This window comes from Triturus cristatus, chromosome 1_1, assembly GCF_964204655.1.
Source record: "Triturus cristatus chromosome 1_1, aTriCri1.1, whole genome shotgun sequence".
Lineage (NCBI taxonomy): Eukaryota > Metazoa > Chordata > Amphibia > Caudata > Salamandridae > Triturus > Triturus cristatus.
The window spans coordinates 23,041,052-23,058,142 of record NC_140579.1 but is presented as its reverse complement, the minus strand read 5'-3'; the positions used below and the strand labels follow the sequence as shown (position 1 = coordinate 23,058,142).

Genomic DNA, 17,091 nt, shown 5'->3' with positions numbered 1-17,091 from the left:
AGAGAGTGAAGTTGTGAGGTTGTGAGCTAGAGAGTGATGTAGTGATGTTTTGAGAGAGAGAAGTTGTGAGATAGTGAGACAGAGTGGAGTAGTGAGGTAGAGAGAGTTATGGAAAACACAAATTATCTAAGGTGAAGATAAATATAAACGGGACCTGCAGCGTGGACTTAGATGGCCATAAGGATTTTTAACATAGTTGTTGACGACTTAATCAGTATTGTAGAGCACGTCATCTGAGTTCACGTATCTGCATGTATAGCGCCAAAGAACATTCTTGAAGTGTTCGCAGAGAACAGCGCTTCTTCGTTCAAGACCTCTTCAGTTTAAAGTTATTTATGTGGCAGCCGGGAACAGAGGGCCACAGTTCCACAAGCTCCCAACGAAAAGCGCGCACAAGACACAAACGACTTCAAGATAACAAATACAATACATTGTGCGGGATTACCATAGCTCCTGATGTAGTGGCCAAAGCTGACTTGAAATATAACAACACGAACACATGGTGTGCTCCTGGGCATATTACTATATCTCAATGTGCCCCAGTTCTATGATCATCCGGAAAACCATGAGCTCTTATTAACACGATAATCCCCAGTACAGCTCCTGGCAAGCATGGTACATTGTGCTATATTCATGGCACATTTAGCTTCAGAGTGCCAAGGACGGCAGACAGCGCGGACACTTTCCAGGCTGCAGTTTATGCAAGCAATGTCGGTCGAAATCTGGGTCCAGCTTGAACTGCGATCCAAAATGCACCAATGGGGTTAAAGCTTGGGGTCTCGCAGGTGGTCAGCTGGCTGGCAGCGCACTCTCGACTGTCCTACCGGAGTAAAGTGCTAGCCTGAGGGAAACTGGACACACCAGCAGGCTCGGTGACAACGAGCGTAGGAGTAAAACAGAAGCGGTGGGACGCCAGAGATTGCAGTGTCTGTAAAAAGTTAGTTAACAGCAGGGGTACGTACCTGGTCCTCGTTGCGTCCCTTCCGAGCAGCTGCAGCAGGCGGCCAGCAGTCCGACGAGGTGCACGGGGCTGCAGAAGAGCTCTGGTGCCGCATCCTGGCTTGTGGGTAGCAGCACTCGCACTGCACTGCCACTTAATGCCTTGCATGGGGCTGTTAGGGACAGTGAGCCCTGGGTAGGGGGTCTGAAGCGGGGGAGGCTCTGCGTGCATGCAGCAGCGGTGTGTGTGTATGTGGGGGGGGGGGGTTGTAAGGATAGATGGGTGTGGTGCACAGCCTCCTCACCGGCTGCTGTTTGTGTGCGAGAGTACAGCCAGTGGGGATTTCAGGGCACCAGTCGTGGCCGGCAAAACGGGCGGGTGGATTCCCGGGGGAGTCGGGGGGAGATGGAAGTGGCCAGTGGGACGGTAATCTTAAAATAAAAATATTAATAACTGCAACAAGTGACCATACAACTGACCTCACGCCGCACTTCGCTGATGATGCCCAACAGGGTGGAAACGAGTCTTTCAAAGGGGAAGTAGGTAGGAGACACCACCGCCTTTCTCCGAGGCGAAGCAGAAATGCCTCGGAGAAACGCAGCGGCGTTTTCAGATTCGGGGGCGTGTTTCTTTTTCTCTCCTCTTGCCATTGGCTGGAGGAGAGAAAAACACGCCTGAGAAAGGGCGTGGCTAAAAAGTGGAAAGAACACCACGGAACACGCCCCCGAATCTGAAAAAGACGGAGCCTATTTGGAGGGACGGCTCTCTCCTCCAATGGCTGGCCTCCGTTTAGGAAACCAGCCAATGGAGGAGAGCTAAAAAGAGAGGCGGGCTAAAGAGCCACTCTCAGAAACATTAAATCTCCGGACTTCCGGTTCTGCCTTCGGCAAACCGGATGGTCCCGAGACCTAAAAATGTGGTTCCTAGGGTCAACTCACAAGAATGGGTGGTCGCTATTTTTCCTATCTTGGCCCACTCTTATGGAATTCTCTCCCCAGAGCGATTCGCAAAGAAACACTCCACACGAATTTCCGTATACTACTAAAAACCTGGTTGTTTAATCAATAATCTCTCATTTCTTTGGTTCCTTCAGGTCTGCGCTGAGAAACCCTTTTTGCGTAGCTTTGCGCGCTATAAAATTATTTTAACATAACATAACAGGAGAGAGAGCTTTAGAATATAGACAGCGAGAGACAGCAAGACACACACTTAGAAAAGAAGACCCTACCACCACCCAAACCCCAACATTATGACAGCATTCTACCATAAAATCACTGAATGATACCTTAACAGCACCCAGAAACAACCATTAGAGCATTCTACCACATGATCACCAAGGAGGTAGGACCCTAACATCACCTAGAAACCTACATAGTGAGTGCAATCTACCACAAGATCACCAGAGAAAAGAGACCCTAAGACCAACTAGAAACCATGGGAGAAACCTATCACAAGTCCACAGAGGGTGAAAGACCCTAGCAGCATACACAAACAATGAGACTATTCTACTAGAAGATCCCCAAAGAGACTCAAAAAACACCTACACGTCTGACTAGTTGTTTGTACTGTGCTGGCTCACTGCCCTGCAAGCCTAGCATACGTTAGTGATTATAACTATAGGTCAGATTTGTTGTGTATCCTTTCTACACATGTAAATAGGAATCTGACCTTGAAACGTTCCCAGGCTCTCCTCGCAGAGGGGAGGTTTTCAGTTCCACATAACAGGCGGGAGCCTTCAGGTGTCGGACTAAGGGGTCCTCTGAGTCCACCTCGGCACACAGGAGCAGAGAGTGGTTCTTTAGAGATGCCTTCACCAGAGAGTAAAATGCCTCATTGATGTCCAGCACTTGTGAGGGATCTGGAGCTTGGCCTGGTCCATCTGAAAGAAGAAAATAACACAACTTTGAAGGGTATATTGCTGCCATTGTATATAGTTTATCCTTCATTAGTATGATTATATTGGCTAAGTCACAGTGGTAGAAATATTGCCTCGGAAAGTTGAATGGTACGAAAAGTACTGATAGATGTTTTGGAGATCTTTGGATTTTCTACGTCCTTTTCTTCAGATAGATAGTTCATCAAAGCGCAGGACACTAATTTCTCTTAGTGGGTTACCGCTATGTTTTTTTTTCAGAGCAAAAGGACAAGGTGGGTTACATGTGTGAAGGTAAGGTGAAGTGGGATAATGCCACTTTAAAGACCTTGCATCCCACACCTATGAAAATACCTAACCCTGCATCTGGTATTATATCTCTGGAAAAAAAAAGGTTAGTGTCCCCTTCATACAAAAGCTATGCCAAAAACGAAAACAGAGCATAGGCATATCCCACAGGCCTGAAGCCCCCTTTCCTTACCCTGTGCAAGAAAAGGATGTGTATATAATTTAATAAGGAGACCAATGGCCTGATTTATTGCTTGTCGGATAAATTACTCTGTCACAAGCGTGAAGATATCCTGTGCGCCGTATTACAAGCACCACTGGATACAGGACCAGACTGGCCGCAGCGGGCACTGGGCGTTTCCACCCGATGGGCCGCCAGGGTGGGGGCTGGTTTTGAGCACCTAGGGGGCCGTTTTTGTTACCAGGGGCCGGCAATATCGGCCCCCTGTAACAAAATTGTCCGAAACCGGTCCTGCCGAGCAGCTCGGCCGTACACCCCCTGCCCCCCGGGGGGGCGGCTGAGCAGTTTGCCAGGGCCGGTTTCGGTTCCCAGTCCGTCCCCGACTGAATATAATGCACTTGTATTATCCTGTCCGCCATATTACAAGTGCCATCGGATATAATACACTTGTAATATCCCAAACGTCGTATTAAGAGTGCCATCAGATATAATGCACTTGTAATATGGTGGATGGTACATCTGTTACGTTTGTGATGGAGTAATCCGTCTGCCAAATTCTACACCAGGTGCTTTGTTTCTATTGGATACAACTCAATGGTACTCACTGAAAAACTCTCAGATCTACAAAGGTTATACTAAGTACTACTGAGGCTCTGCAGCAGATGCTGTCTTATCAGCTATGCCATGAGGGTTGAGTCCTGCCGCCAGCTGAGCCCAACTCTCTTGGAATTGCACCAGTCTTGCTAGCCTTTTCCTGTACACTTACCCCCAGGGCTAGCAGAACAGTGACATAATCTGCAAAAAAAATAAAATAATAAATAAATAAATAAATAAAAAGCAATGAGTATTACGGGCAAACGTAAGGGTGCTGCCGCCACATTGGACACTTTTATTATTAGAGCGGAATCCCTACTAACCCATGAGATACAAATAGCAGAAAGACGACTATCGCTTGACCCTGCTAACTTATCTACACTTCGAAGAATTAGCTCACCTAAACTCACTGTTACCCCGCAAGTAACCCCGTTGAGACTTACAATAACGGTCTTAAATGATTTACCGTTGCCCGGTTTAACAACTACCCCCATTGCTTGTGACGCCAGATGCCCCAAATAGTTTAACTAGTCCAGGTATGGCAACTAGATTACGAGCATTAAGAAAGGCAGAGGGGTGTAAGGAGGGAGAACAACGGGGAAAAAAGAGAGCTAACGCTGGTTCCAGGAAACCAAAAACAAAGAAAGTCGGGGGGGATGGTCATGTGGCAAAGCAGAATTGTCACATAGATGTCCAGTTGGTAATTAAGAATTCTGTTAGCACGCAGACCGAGGTAGATCCAGCTCTGCATTCCCCACAAAGGACAGCAAATATTGGGAATAGAGAGCGAGCTAGAACACTGTCTATGGAATCTGCACTTGGGGTTATGCCATCGCAGATTGAAGAACTCATGACTGAGAAATGTAGTGCCTTGGACAAGAAGATAGCGCAGTGGAGCACCTCCCAGGGCCATTTGACGAATAGTAGTGGCAGCGTTTCTTTTAGCACACACGAAGGAGGGAACCAGACTACACGATACCAAACACCAATACAACTACCACCGCAAGGAGGGCGTTCGGTTCCATCTAGCAAGAATATAGCGAACTCTATGAGAAATGTGGGAAGGGATATTCCTATGACAAATTTCCCCGCAATAGTAAACAGCAGGGCAGGTAGTAAACAGGGTGGGTCACTGGATACACATGTCAACCAAGGAAGTCCGGTCAATAGACACTTGGCTCAAACAGTTCCAGATGGTCCGGGGACCTATATTGGCCAGAGAGCAACATATAGCCCTAAAAGCACAGACTTAATACCAAACACTGAGGTCCTAAAATTACCTCCCGCTTCGTGTCCTTATGTGCTAATTTTAGCAGGGGTTCCTGTCCTAAGAAGGGAACAGAAAGAGTCCTGGAGTAATCTACGGAATAAAACAGTGGACTGGTTAACAAAATTTAAGAGATTTAACCCATTGAACACTGAAGATATTCTTATGGTTCGTAGGGTAGGGTGGGCTGGGGAGTCTAATAAGCATATAAAAGGTGACTGTGTGGTGATAAACTTTAAACGGCCTCAGATGGTTTGGAATTTACTAAATATGCGAGAACACTTGTGTTTGTGCTCTCCCATTAGGACATTTCTATAGACCATCGCCTGGAAACGGTGTTAATGGTGTGGGCACCCCTGTTGCACTCTCAAATAGATTTGAGGGACTATCATCACTAGATATCCCAGATTGACAACAAAAACCCTTGTATCAAAAAACGAGCAGTGATTTTGTCATTTTACAGCCACATGACAACACAGCCCATTAATTGCCTTTACATATGCAGAATGCTGAAGTGCCACAGTGGGCTCTAAAGATAAATGGGATTCAAGAACCACCAAAGCAGGTGAGGGCAAGAGTCATAGTTAGCTCACAAGCCTCCCCTATAGGGCCACACCTGGATCAGCCAACGGAAAATAATATGTTAACCTTATCTAATGGCATTGTGGAAAGCGGGGTACCTTCGTTCGTAGAACTGTGTAAGCAGATGGAAGTACGTCTTACCTCGTGGAATGTAGCAGGGCTAAACAGACATTTAACGGATATGGTATGGCATGAATACATTGAACAAAGCGACATCTGCCTTCTACAGGAGACTTGGACACTGGAAACTCCACACAGAGTGGGGTTTAAGACATTTAGTGTGAATGCCATCCCATCAGCAAAAGGAAGGCCATCAGGGGGCCTTGCAATATGGATAAGGATCACCCTTGAAATCCAAATTATTCCACTGTACGTACCATCACAGGACATGGTTGGTGTAAAATTGATTACACGGGATGGTAAAGAACTACATCTAATTAACATCTATAATAGACCAAGCCCTGCTACCAAAGAATCATTAACAATAGAACAGCTTGGAGGAGGAGCCTAGCGCGCAACCAAGATGGCCGCGTAGGTGCGAGGCTCCCGAGGACCACCACGACCTCCTGAATTAATCCTGGCTATATCCTGTCCTCGTTGAGGGGACTGCATCGGTGAACCCGAGCTGAGGCGCCATCCGTTTTTCTTTTTCGAATCGGACCCCGGACACCGGTGGGAGCACCGATCGAAGGTTGCGGCCTTCTCCGCGCTGGCCCCCCGGATTGGAGTAGTGGGGCGATCCGGGGACAAAGCGAACAACAGCGGCGGGCAGGGCTGGGCGACTCGCGTATCCCGTGCTTTCACTTTCGCTTTTGCGCTCTCCTTGCCCTCAAGCGAGGTAGGGTTGCGGAGCGGGGTGCGGTGGTGTGGCCTTGTCCAGGTGCCCGGCTGACCCGCCGGCCGTGAGTCGTCCTGCGGCCCAGTGGTCGCCCTTCTCCCCCCCCGGAACCCGTGAACTGGTTTATCGGCCCTTTCGAGGAGATTGGCACGACGGTGGGAGAGCAGGCATGTCCACCAAACAAGATGGCGACCGGGCGAAGGTGAAGACGACCCGCCGCGGCCCGGCGCCTCAATCCAACAGTATGGACCGCTACACCCTCCAGAAGGGATCTCCGGAGACATCGCGCACATCCCCGGCGGGCCCGACGGAGGCATCTGCTCAACCGGTGGATCTGACCCTCCGGGACGTCATGGGCGCCATCGCAGAGATGAAGGCCTCGGTGGACCAGCGCTTCGACACCCTAGCGCAAAAGATAGACTCGGTCCTGGTGGATGTTAGCCTTGTGAGGGCTGACTTGTCCAAAACCAACGACCGGGTCGATTCCCTGGCCCACACCACAACGAGCCTCACGACGGACGTGGTGGCCCTCCAAAAGGAGGTGCGCCGGCTTGGCCAGGCGAGCGCCCTGATGGACCGGCGACTGGAGGATTCCGAGGGTCGGGCCCGGAGGAATAACGTTCGCATTGTGGGAGTGCCGGAGGGACGAGAGGCGGAGGCGGCAGATCTTTTTGTGGAAGAATTGATCCTTACCCATCTCCAGCCCCGGGGGCTGAGTAAGCTTTTTGCGGTGGAACGTGCTCACCGGGTCCCTGGGGGCAGACCTAAGGCCGGTGCCCCGCCGCGGCCTCTCATTGCCCGGATTTTTAATTTTCGGGACAGAGACGCTATCCTGCAGACCTCCAGGCAACAGGGACCGGTCAAGCTTGATAACATGGATGTGCATTTCTACCCAGACTTTACTCCGGCGGTCCAAAAACAGAGATTGAGTTTTCTCGGAGTTAAACGTCGCCTACGGGACCTGAACCTTAAGTACTCAATGCTTTTTCCAGCTAAGCTGAGGGTGGAGGTGGATGGGCGCACGCACTTTTTTGACCGACCCGAGGCGGCTGGGGACTGGTTGGACACTCTGCCTGGAGATCGGGGCCGAGGGGGTGGGGGGGGTGCGGTTGGCGGGGAGGGCCCGCCGGATCAGAACTGAGGGGTGAAGAATAGGCCTTGCTCTGGACAACATTCCTTTACCATTTACTGATCGTTTATGTTCCCCTCCGATGGAGGTCGTGTGGGGTCTGTTGGGGGCTTCCCTCCTCCTCTGGGGGACTAGTTAGTTTTTCATCTATGGGGCGACAGGCACACTGCACTTTGGGGGGGCTGTTTGGGCTCATGCAGGGGTGCAGGGAGGGGGGAGTTCTGTTGGGATGGGGGGGTGGGGGGGGTGTGTTGTTTGTTTGCACCGCAAGGCAAGCCCTTTACTGTATTGTTGCTCTCGAGATGCTCTGTGGGGGACGACTGATTGCTTCTACGTATGATGGGGGGTAGGGATTTGACTGTGTTGTCATGGAATGTTAACGGCCTGGGGGACAGGATTAAGCGTGGTGTGGTCCTGCAGTACCTGAAACGTATCTCACCAGATGTTATCTTCCTGCAGGAGACACACCTTATAGGTAACTCCTTTCATGCCATGAATCGGCGAGGCTATCGTTTGGTGGCCCACTCGGGCTTCACCTCGGGCTCGCGGGGGGTGGGTATCATGATTAAGAACTCGCTCCCGTTGGAGATTGATGAGGTGCGCCATGATGAGAGGGGACGCTACACTGTTCTGGTGGGTAGAATGGAGGGTAGAGTGTTTGTTTTTATGTCAGTGTACGTCCCGCCTGGGTTACAATCTACTACATTTGCGGACTTGGGGCGCCTCCTCCTGGACCTCCCGGGTGGCCTGCTGGTGGTTGGGGGGGACTTTAATGCGGTAGTTTCTGGGTCTATGGATCGCCATCCCCCTAGGGACCTCCCCCGGGCACAGGCCTGGCTGTCCGGCCTTTTAGATACTCTGGGCCTGGTGGATTGCTGGCGACTAAAGCATCCCGCACAGCGGCAATACACCTTCCACTCGGGTGCCCATGGTAGCCTCTCGCGGCTTGATTACATCCTTGTCCCGGCGGCCTATGCTGGGAGGGTGGGAGAGGTGTGCCATCTGGCGCGGGGCATTTCAGATCACTCCCCAGTACTGTTACATTTCGATGTCTTCCCTAGGGGGGAGGGCAGGGTGGCTCCAATCAATGCTTGGTACTTGCGTGACCCCACTATTCGTGCCGACTTGATCAAATCCTTACAGAGATACTTCGATGAGAATGTGGGGTCTGTCCCTTCGGCCATCTCCCTGTGGGAGGCTTTTAAGGTAGTTCTCAGAGGGGAGGCCCTCTCCTTTATCTCCCATGCCCGGAGGCGCGAGCGGGAGGAGGTAATCCGGGTGGAGGCCGAAATTGCGGAACTAGAGGGTGACCTGGGGAGCGGGGTAACAGACGCCAAGTTGCATGTTCTGCACCTCAAGCAGGCGGCCTATAGGGCCCTCGTCACGGAGGCGGCCAGGGGCCTCAGTAGAGAGCAACAGGGGCGACTGTATGATGTGGGTGATAAGGCTGGTAAATTGATTGCGTGGTTGGACAAGAGGGAGAGAGCGAGTCGTGTGGTTCCTTTGATTGAGGGGATGGATGGTGTGCCTGTCACCGAGCCGGAAGCCATTGTCTCCTGCTTCGCGGATTACTTCCGCGAGGTGTACTCCCCGGTTTCTCCCTGCTCGGAGGAAGATTCCCATGCCCTGCTTCGGGACATCGCGCTGCCCTCCCTTACGGTGGAGGACAGGGATTTGCTGGACGCTCCTCCCACCTCGGACGAAATTGCCCTGGCTATTCGCTCGGTCGCATCCGGCAAGGCCATGGGCCCCAATGGTATCCCCATCGAGCTTTACAAGCTGCGACCGGATGTACTGGCGCCCCACCTGCGCGCCATGTTCCTGGCGGCCCACTCGCAGGGTTCCCTCCCGCCGGACCAGCGTCTGGCCACAATCGTGGTGATCCACAAGGAGGGGAGACCCCGTGAGCGGGTTACATCCTATAGGCCTATCTCGCTCTTGAACGCGGAGCCCAAAATCCTCGCCAAGGTACTGGCCAACCGGCTGGTTGGCGTGGTGGGCGATTTGGTCCACCAAGACCAATCTGGCTTTATACCCCATCGCAACACGGCTCTTAATCTGCGACGCTTGCATGGGGTGCTCGCGCGTGTCCCGTTTGTGCGGGAGCCGGCCATCTTGGCGTCCTTAGACGCCACCATGGCGTTTGACACGCTTGAATGGCCATACATCTGGGCGATGCTGGCGAAATTTGGATTTGGACCGGGATTCATTAGCTGGGTCAAATTGTTGTATTCGGGCCCATTGGCGCAGGTGGTGGTGAATGGGCGAGTTTCGGCCCCTTTCGCGCTGGGGCGGGGCACGCGTCAGGGTTGCCCCTTGTCACCGCTCCTGTTTGCATTGGCCTTGGAGCCCTTGGCGGAGTGGCTGCGGTGGCACCCCTCTATCCGTGGTCTCCGCTGGACCCCCGAGCATGAGGACCGCGTGTCCCTCTACGCCGATGATATCCTTTTGTATCTCGCCTCCCCGCGTAACTCGCTGATTGTCCTGGTTGATGTTTTGCGCTCCTTCGGTCGTAACTCAGGCCTTGTCATCAACTGGGCGAAATCCTGCGTGTATGTGCTCTCCGGGGAGGCTCCGGCCCTACCACGGGACTGCCCGATCCAGATTGCCTCCCAGGGGTTCCGGTACCTGGGTATATATATTACTCTAGACCCGGAGGCCCGCTACGAGCGGAACTTGCTACCCCCCCTCCAGCGCTTGCGGGAGGACGTTGCGCGCTGGCGGCGTCTTCCGCTTTCGCCGCTTGGCCGAGCGGCCTTGTTTAAGATGATGTCCTTGCCGCGCTTTCTGTATGCGCTTCAGAACACTATGGACTTGGTTCCGGCGCGCTACTTCCGTGAGGTGGAGAGCCTGCAGCGGCGCCTGTTCTGGGACGGGAGGCCGCGTATTGCTCTGGCTAAATTGACGCTCCCGTGGTACGATGGGGGGGTTGCCCTCCCGGACATTAAACGGTATTACTGGGCCTCCCAGCTAGCTGCGATTAATCATGGCCTTTACGGGCCCGCCCTGAACCCGGCATTTGAAATGGACAAGATGCTCCTGCCCGGTGGCGACTACAATCGAGCGCTCTACTCTGGCGCGCCCGACTCCCGTCTGACGGGACCGACGCGTGTCATGGTGCGTGTCTGGCACGCGGCTAATGCAGCGATGGGGTGGAAGGACCGTTTGACCCGGGCGACACCGCTATATGCGTCTGAGAGGTTGGGCTCCCTGTGGACATCGAAGGGCTTCGAGAAGTGGGACACGATCGGAATCAGCACAGTGGGAGACCTCTGGACAAGGGGTGGATTCAAAACTTTTGAGACGCTGCGGACGGAATTTCAGCTGCAAGGCAGTGAGTACTTTCGGTACTTACAAGTCCGCCACGCGCTGGGCTCCGTCTTCCCTGATGTCGCGTCCATTCCGGAGTCTTCCCCCCTGGAGGACAGAGTGCTGGATGGCCATGTCCCAGACAGCACGATCTCCCTTATATATAAAAAACTGATCAACGACAGATCGTGCCTGCTGACTAGTCTCCGCGAGGCCTGGGTTGCCGACGGGCTGGAACTGGACGACGAGGACTGGATTTCCGCGGTGGCCTCTCCGAAGGAGGTGGCCATCCCGGCTCGCCTTCGCTTCGTCCAGCTTAAGATCCTCCACCGAGTTTACGTGACGGGGCCAAGGCTTCTACGTATGGGCTTTGTTGGTGACGGATTGTGTAAGCGTGGCTGTGGTGCCTTGGCAACTTTCATGCATATTCTGTGGGAATGCCCACAGGTGGAGCGATTCTGGCGTGGTGTGCATGAGGTCCTGCGTGTGGTGACGCGTGTTGCGCTGTTGCCTGAAGCGAGGAGATGCTTGCTGAATGTGTGGGAACCAAATGACTATTCGGTCCCGCAGACGCGGTGGGTGACTCTGGGATACATGATAGCTAAGCGGGACATTGCTCAATTGTGGGGATCCCAGTGGCCCCCAGCGGTGTTGGCCTGGAAAGAACATATGGATTGGTGTATGTTTCGTGAAAAGGTAGTGTATGTGGCGAGGGGTAAGCCTGGGGCGTGGGTGAAAATCTGGGGCCCCTGGAACGCCTATCGCGGGGGTATTTGTGAGCCGCCACTGCTACCGGCCGCCTCACCAGCTCCGTCCCCCTAGCCGACCCCCTCCCCCAGCCACGGGCGTGTGGTTCCCCTGTCCCTGATCTATTCCCATTCCCCTCTTCAGAGTTTGGCTGCTGGTTGGGATCCCCCACTTAAGGAGCACGTGCCGTCACTTTGGATGGCGGGTTGCCTTGCGGGTGTGGTTTTTTGTGTTGTTCTGTTTTGAAAAAAGGAAACCGTATTGTGGGCTTGGAGTTATGTGGCCTGCGCTATTTGATATCTCCTGATTTACCGATCTGCACCGCCAAGAGACTCTTACTGTAGGTATGTCATGTGCTTCTGCCACTCTAGCGGCCGGCCGGATGGTTGTAGGCCCATACTTGTAACCTTTTTTTTTTAACATGTAATAAACGGTTTCAAAAAAAAAAAAAGAAAAAAAAAAAAACAATAGAACAGCTTGGTTCCTTTTTAAGTACTTTGGGGTCAAAGATGAGGGCAATTGTTGGTGGAGATTTTAATTGTAACTATGAACCTGTGACGGGTTTTGACAACCTTTTGAGGGTGAAGATATGGCAAGTAATATTCCAGCCATAGAAAGTAACCGGGAAGTGCGGTGTACTGTAGCAGTTGCACAAATTATGAAGCTCACTACAGGTAATGGATTAAGAGCGTGCAATGGTTGTATGCCCTGCGATAGGCCAAATGCATATACATTCTGTAAAGGCAGCTCTCAGAGTCATATAGACTACATATTGGTGTCGATAGAGTTCTGGTCACATGTCCTCGATCTAAAAATAGATCCAAGAACCGAGAGTGACCATCGTCCCCTACAATTGTCGCTAGCGTCTCAATATTTCCTTTCTACTTCTTGGGGTAGTACAGATAAAAGTACTACTGTGGATGACATTATATTAAGTAACAACCGACATGCCCTAAAGTGGCCCCGTATTTTGGGGAACAGCCAGTCCATGGCATGCATTTATAACATCTTTGCAGACACTATTACATCCTTCCTCCTCTTACTAGATGATAAAACTTCAACGCTAGATCTACATAACACCCTTGTAGACGCTTTAACTCCGGTTATAAGTAACATACCCAAGGAGAGTACTACTTGAAGAAAGGAAAGGGACGAAGTGGCAACTCCCTGGTACAACAAAAGTTGCCGGGTAGCAAAAGTAGAACTTATCCAAGCAATAAAAAAATAACAACATAACTGTAACTAGGGAAAAAAGGATAAAATATAAGAGAACTCTTGCGATTGCGAAAAAAACATGGGATGATGATATTTGGACAGACTTGATTAGTACAGCCAAGTCTAAGCTGGGGGCTGACTCAGTGCCAGCGCTTCTATTTGCCGACGATACCATCCTAATTTCACAAACCCCAAAAGGATTGCAATGTTTAATGGACTCCTTCCGTAAATTTTGTACTATGAAAGGTCTCGAAATTAACTCCAGCGAAACTAAATACATGTCAATAAATCCTCATAGATCGTTTAAAAAGAATTTAGTGCTTAATAATCAAAAATTAGAATATGTGCAAAGTTTTAATTATTTAGGCATCACATTGGATATCAAATTATCCTGGAAGCCGCAATTGGGAAAAAACAAGTTAATTCTGCTTCAAAACTCACTTCCTATTTTAAAGAAACATGGGGACAGCACTTCAGAGGCAGTATCCCCCGCCTTAGAAGTATTCAAATATAAAGCACAATCTGCCTCCCTGTACGGAGCTGAAACATGGGGACAGCACTTCAAAGGCAGTGTCCCCTGCCTTGGAAGTATTCAAATATAAAGCACAATCTGTCTCCCTTTATGGAGCTGTAACATGGGGACAGCACTTCAGAGGCAGTGTCCCCTGCCTTATTAGTATTCAAATATAAAGCACAATCTGCCTCCCTGTACGGAGCTGAAACATGGGGACAGCACTTCAAAGGCAGTGTCCCCTGCCTTGGAAGTATTCAAATATAAAGCACAATCTGCCTCCCTTTATGGAGCTGTAACATGGGGACAGCACTTCAGAGGTAGTGTCCCCTGCCTTAGGAGTATTCAAATATAAAGTACAGTCTGCCTCCCTTTATGGAACTGAAACATGGGGACAGCACTTCAGAGGCCGTGTCCCCTGCCTTAGAAGTTTTCAAATATAAAGCACAATCTGCCTCCCTTTATGGAGCTGAAACATGGGGACAGCACTTCAAAGGCCGTGTCCCCTGCCTTAGAAGTATTCAAATATAAAGCACAATCTGCCTCCCTTTATGGAGCTGAAATATGGGGACAGCACTTCAAAGGCAGTGTCCCCTGCCTTGGAAGTATTCAAATATAAAGCACAGTCTGCCTCCCTTTATGGAGCTGAAACATGGGGACAGCACTTCAGAGGCAGTATCCCCCGCCTTAGAATTATTCAAATATAAAGCACAATCTGCCTCCCTGTACGGAGCTGAAACATGGGGACAGCACTTCAGAGGCAGTGTCCCCTGCCTTAGAAGTATTCAAATATAAAGCACAATCTGCCTCCCTTTATGGAGCTGAAACATGGGGACAGCACTTCAAAGGCCGTGTCCCCTGCCTTAGAAGTATTCAAATATAAAGCACAATCTGCCTCCCTTTATGGAGCTGTAACATGGGGACAGCACTTCAGAGGCAGTGTCCCCTGCCTTAGGAGTATTCAAATATAAAGCACAATCTGCCTCCCTGTACGGAGCTGAAACATGGGGACAGCACTTCAAAGGCAGTGTCCCCTGCCTTGGAAGTATTCAAATATAAAGCACAATCTGCCTCCCTTTATGGAGCTGTAACATGGGGACAGCACTTCAGAGGCCGTGTCCCCTGCCTTAGAAGTATTCAAATATAAAGCACAATCTGCCTCCCTTTATGGAGCTGAAATATGGGGACCTTACTGCAAAAAGAATTTTGAATTGGGAGAAAACAAGTTTTTAAGGAAACTATTAAGCCTCCCCTAATTCCGATTCTTATTGATTTACATATTAAACGCACGGACCACCATGCTTTATTAAGACCACTTTTATTTTGGGTGAGGATATGGTCAACTCCAGAGTTGCTACATTATCAGGAAGGCCTAGAAGAGATTATGAGAAACGATAAGAGTAGGGACATCCCATGGCTTAAACATGTTGCTTTGTGGATGTCGAAGTTGGGCTTATCTCACTACTGGGAAGAACCAGCCCAGTTGACACTAGCTTGCAAGAAACTATTAAAGTCCACCTTTTGGGCCTACATCAATAATAGTGTGCTACATAGCCCCTTTATTAGGTCATTAACATCTCATTTTCTTTTATTTAAAGATGTAGCACAGTTTGAACCCTTTCTGGACGAGGTATGGCCACAATTAGCGAAATCTTTGTTCATGAAGTTTAGATATGGGGTGCTTCAAACAAATGCCAATAAATCAAGATGGAGCAACATTCATGATGGCAAAAGTAGTGAACTATGCGTATTATGTTCAAGTAACAATAAAGAAAATGATTTACACATATTATTCTTTTGTCCCAAATATGATAGACCTAGGAAAAGGTGGATAAAGCCAGTTTGCAAAAACCTGAATACTAGATGTTGTATTGAGGCTGAACGTATATTGAAGACTGACAGCTCACAATTGATTGTTTTCAGTGTAAGTAGAAATTTATTCAATGTGAGCCTCATAAGAGCCAAAGCTGGGCTGAAGTTATAACAGGTTAGGATTGTGTATATTTTGTAAATGTTTTTAGTGAATATTGCACTTGCACTTTACGATCTATGGGTGTTTATGGGAAATTGTGATTCTGAAATGATCGAACCGATAAAGAAAAATTTGTAATTAGAAACCTTCACCCAAATAGAAATTGATGTATATACAGAAGAAAAAGTTATGGTTTTTAAATCAATGTTGCCTTTGTTAATTTTGCCTAGCTTTTATTGTATTTATTGTAATATATAAGTTTTAACGGCGATAGATGAAATAGGTAATCCAACTGCTATTTTATTAAAATGCTCCTACTATGTTCATTATGTTCAATTGTAACTTATATATTTATATCAATTGTATTTAAACTAAAGTGTTTTATAACTGTATCTTTTATGGTCGAAACTGACCGAAATAAAGGTTTTTGAATTGAATTGAACTGAATTGCTGAAAACATACACTAAACTGTCCCACATCACTTGAAAGGCATCATCCACCATACATTGCCATGGCAACTGACCTCTCCTCTGTCATATATAATCACCACAATGCTTTTCACACAGACATGGTTAGGGATCAAAATAGGCCTTATGGACCACAAGGGCATCAGGAAACTATCACAAAGGGGACTCGAGATGTGTCAAGCCCAAAGAAGCTTGGAAAGTGAATTCAGCCTTTGCTTTTGTGAGTAGGCCTATAGTATTTAGTTATAGACATAGAAATGATTCAAATAGTGTGACTGACACTTCGCTCTGCCTTTCCAGCTTTTTAAAGATACCAGCCTAACAAGAGACCTCTACATAGGCCCGCCACCTCCCCGCTCTTCTTCAAGGCCTGCACTTTTACCTGAGGTCATGTACTGCTCGAACTTGTGCCCAGTATAGTTGATGCGATCTCCGGCCTCAGAGAGCTCTTCATCATCTATTACTTCCACGAGGAAGTAAGTTCCACGAAACAGGGTGACTGCCAACTTCCAGCCATTCTGGACATGCGGCGTGAGGAGAACCTTGGCTAAATGGCCCCGGCGAACAACAAAGTCAAAGTTTAGAGGTCTAGAAGCGAAGGAGAAAAAGAGATCAAGTGAGTGAATGGCAGGTACTGGACTAGACGGGACAGCTGCTAAGAGTATCAACCACCAGTGGTGATCGGATCACTCAAACAACTGCAAATGTTGCGGCATATATATGGCCTTTCCCAAACTATTATGCAAGGAAATGAAGGTTGAGAGCTTACAAACTGGGTGTCATATTGCAACTTTAAAAAGAGCAGGAAAGATCATTTTCCTAGCCCAGTGTGTAACAGAGAAAGTTTATAAAAGGAATATATACTTAGGCACAAACTTATTATACTCAAGCACATGCACTCAGGCGATGCACAGAGGTGCTGCACAATGCATTGTGCCGTAAACAACAGTAGCAATCAACTTTTCAATGGAAATAGATTTTTGAACAGAAAGTGGATATGAATGTAGAACTGGAAAAACACTACATCATACAGCGTGAAATCCCTAATAATATATGCAAAATGAGTGTAACGAGAAGAGACAGCAAAAACACTCCATGTATTCCACGTAAAACCAGATTGACTAAAGCTGCGTGATCCAACTTTGCATGGAATTCTGACACCAACAGACAAAAGGAAA

At 49.2% G+C, this 17,091-nt stretch overlaps 1 protein-coding gene across 2 annotated transcripts in view; it reads right to left on the bottom strand.

Moving 5' to 3' along the window:
• Positions 1 to 17,091, bottom strand: part of LOC146869193 (decapping and exoribonuclease protein-like) — a 97,488-nt gene that overhangs the window by 51,163 nt on the left and 29,234 nt on the right. For both annotated transcript variants that reach the window (XM_085643122.1, XM_085643117.1), the window contains exons 3-4: positions 16,296 to 16,501; positions 2,609 to 2,819 (exon numbers count right to left, since the gene is read on the bottom strand). In XM_085643122.1, coding sequence (XP_085499248.1) covers positions 2,609 to 2,819; positions 16,296 to 16,501 — 417 coding nt within the window. The remainder of the gene's footprint in view (positions 1 to 2,608; positions 2,820 to 16,295; positions 16,502 to 17,091) is intronic.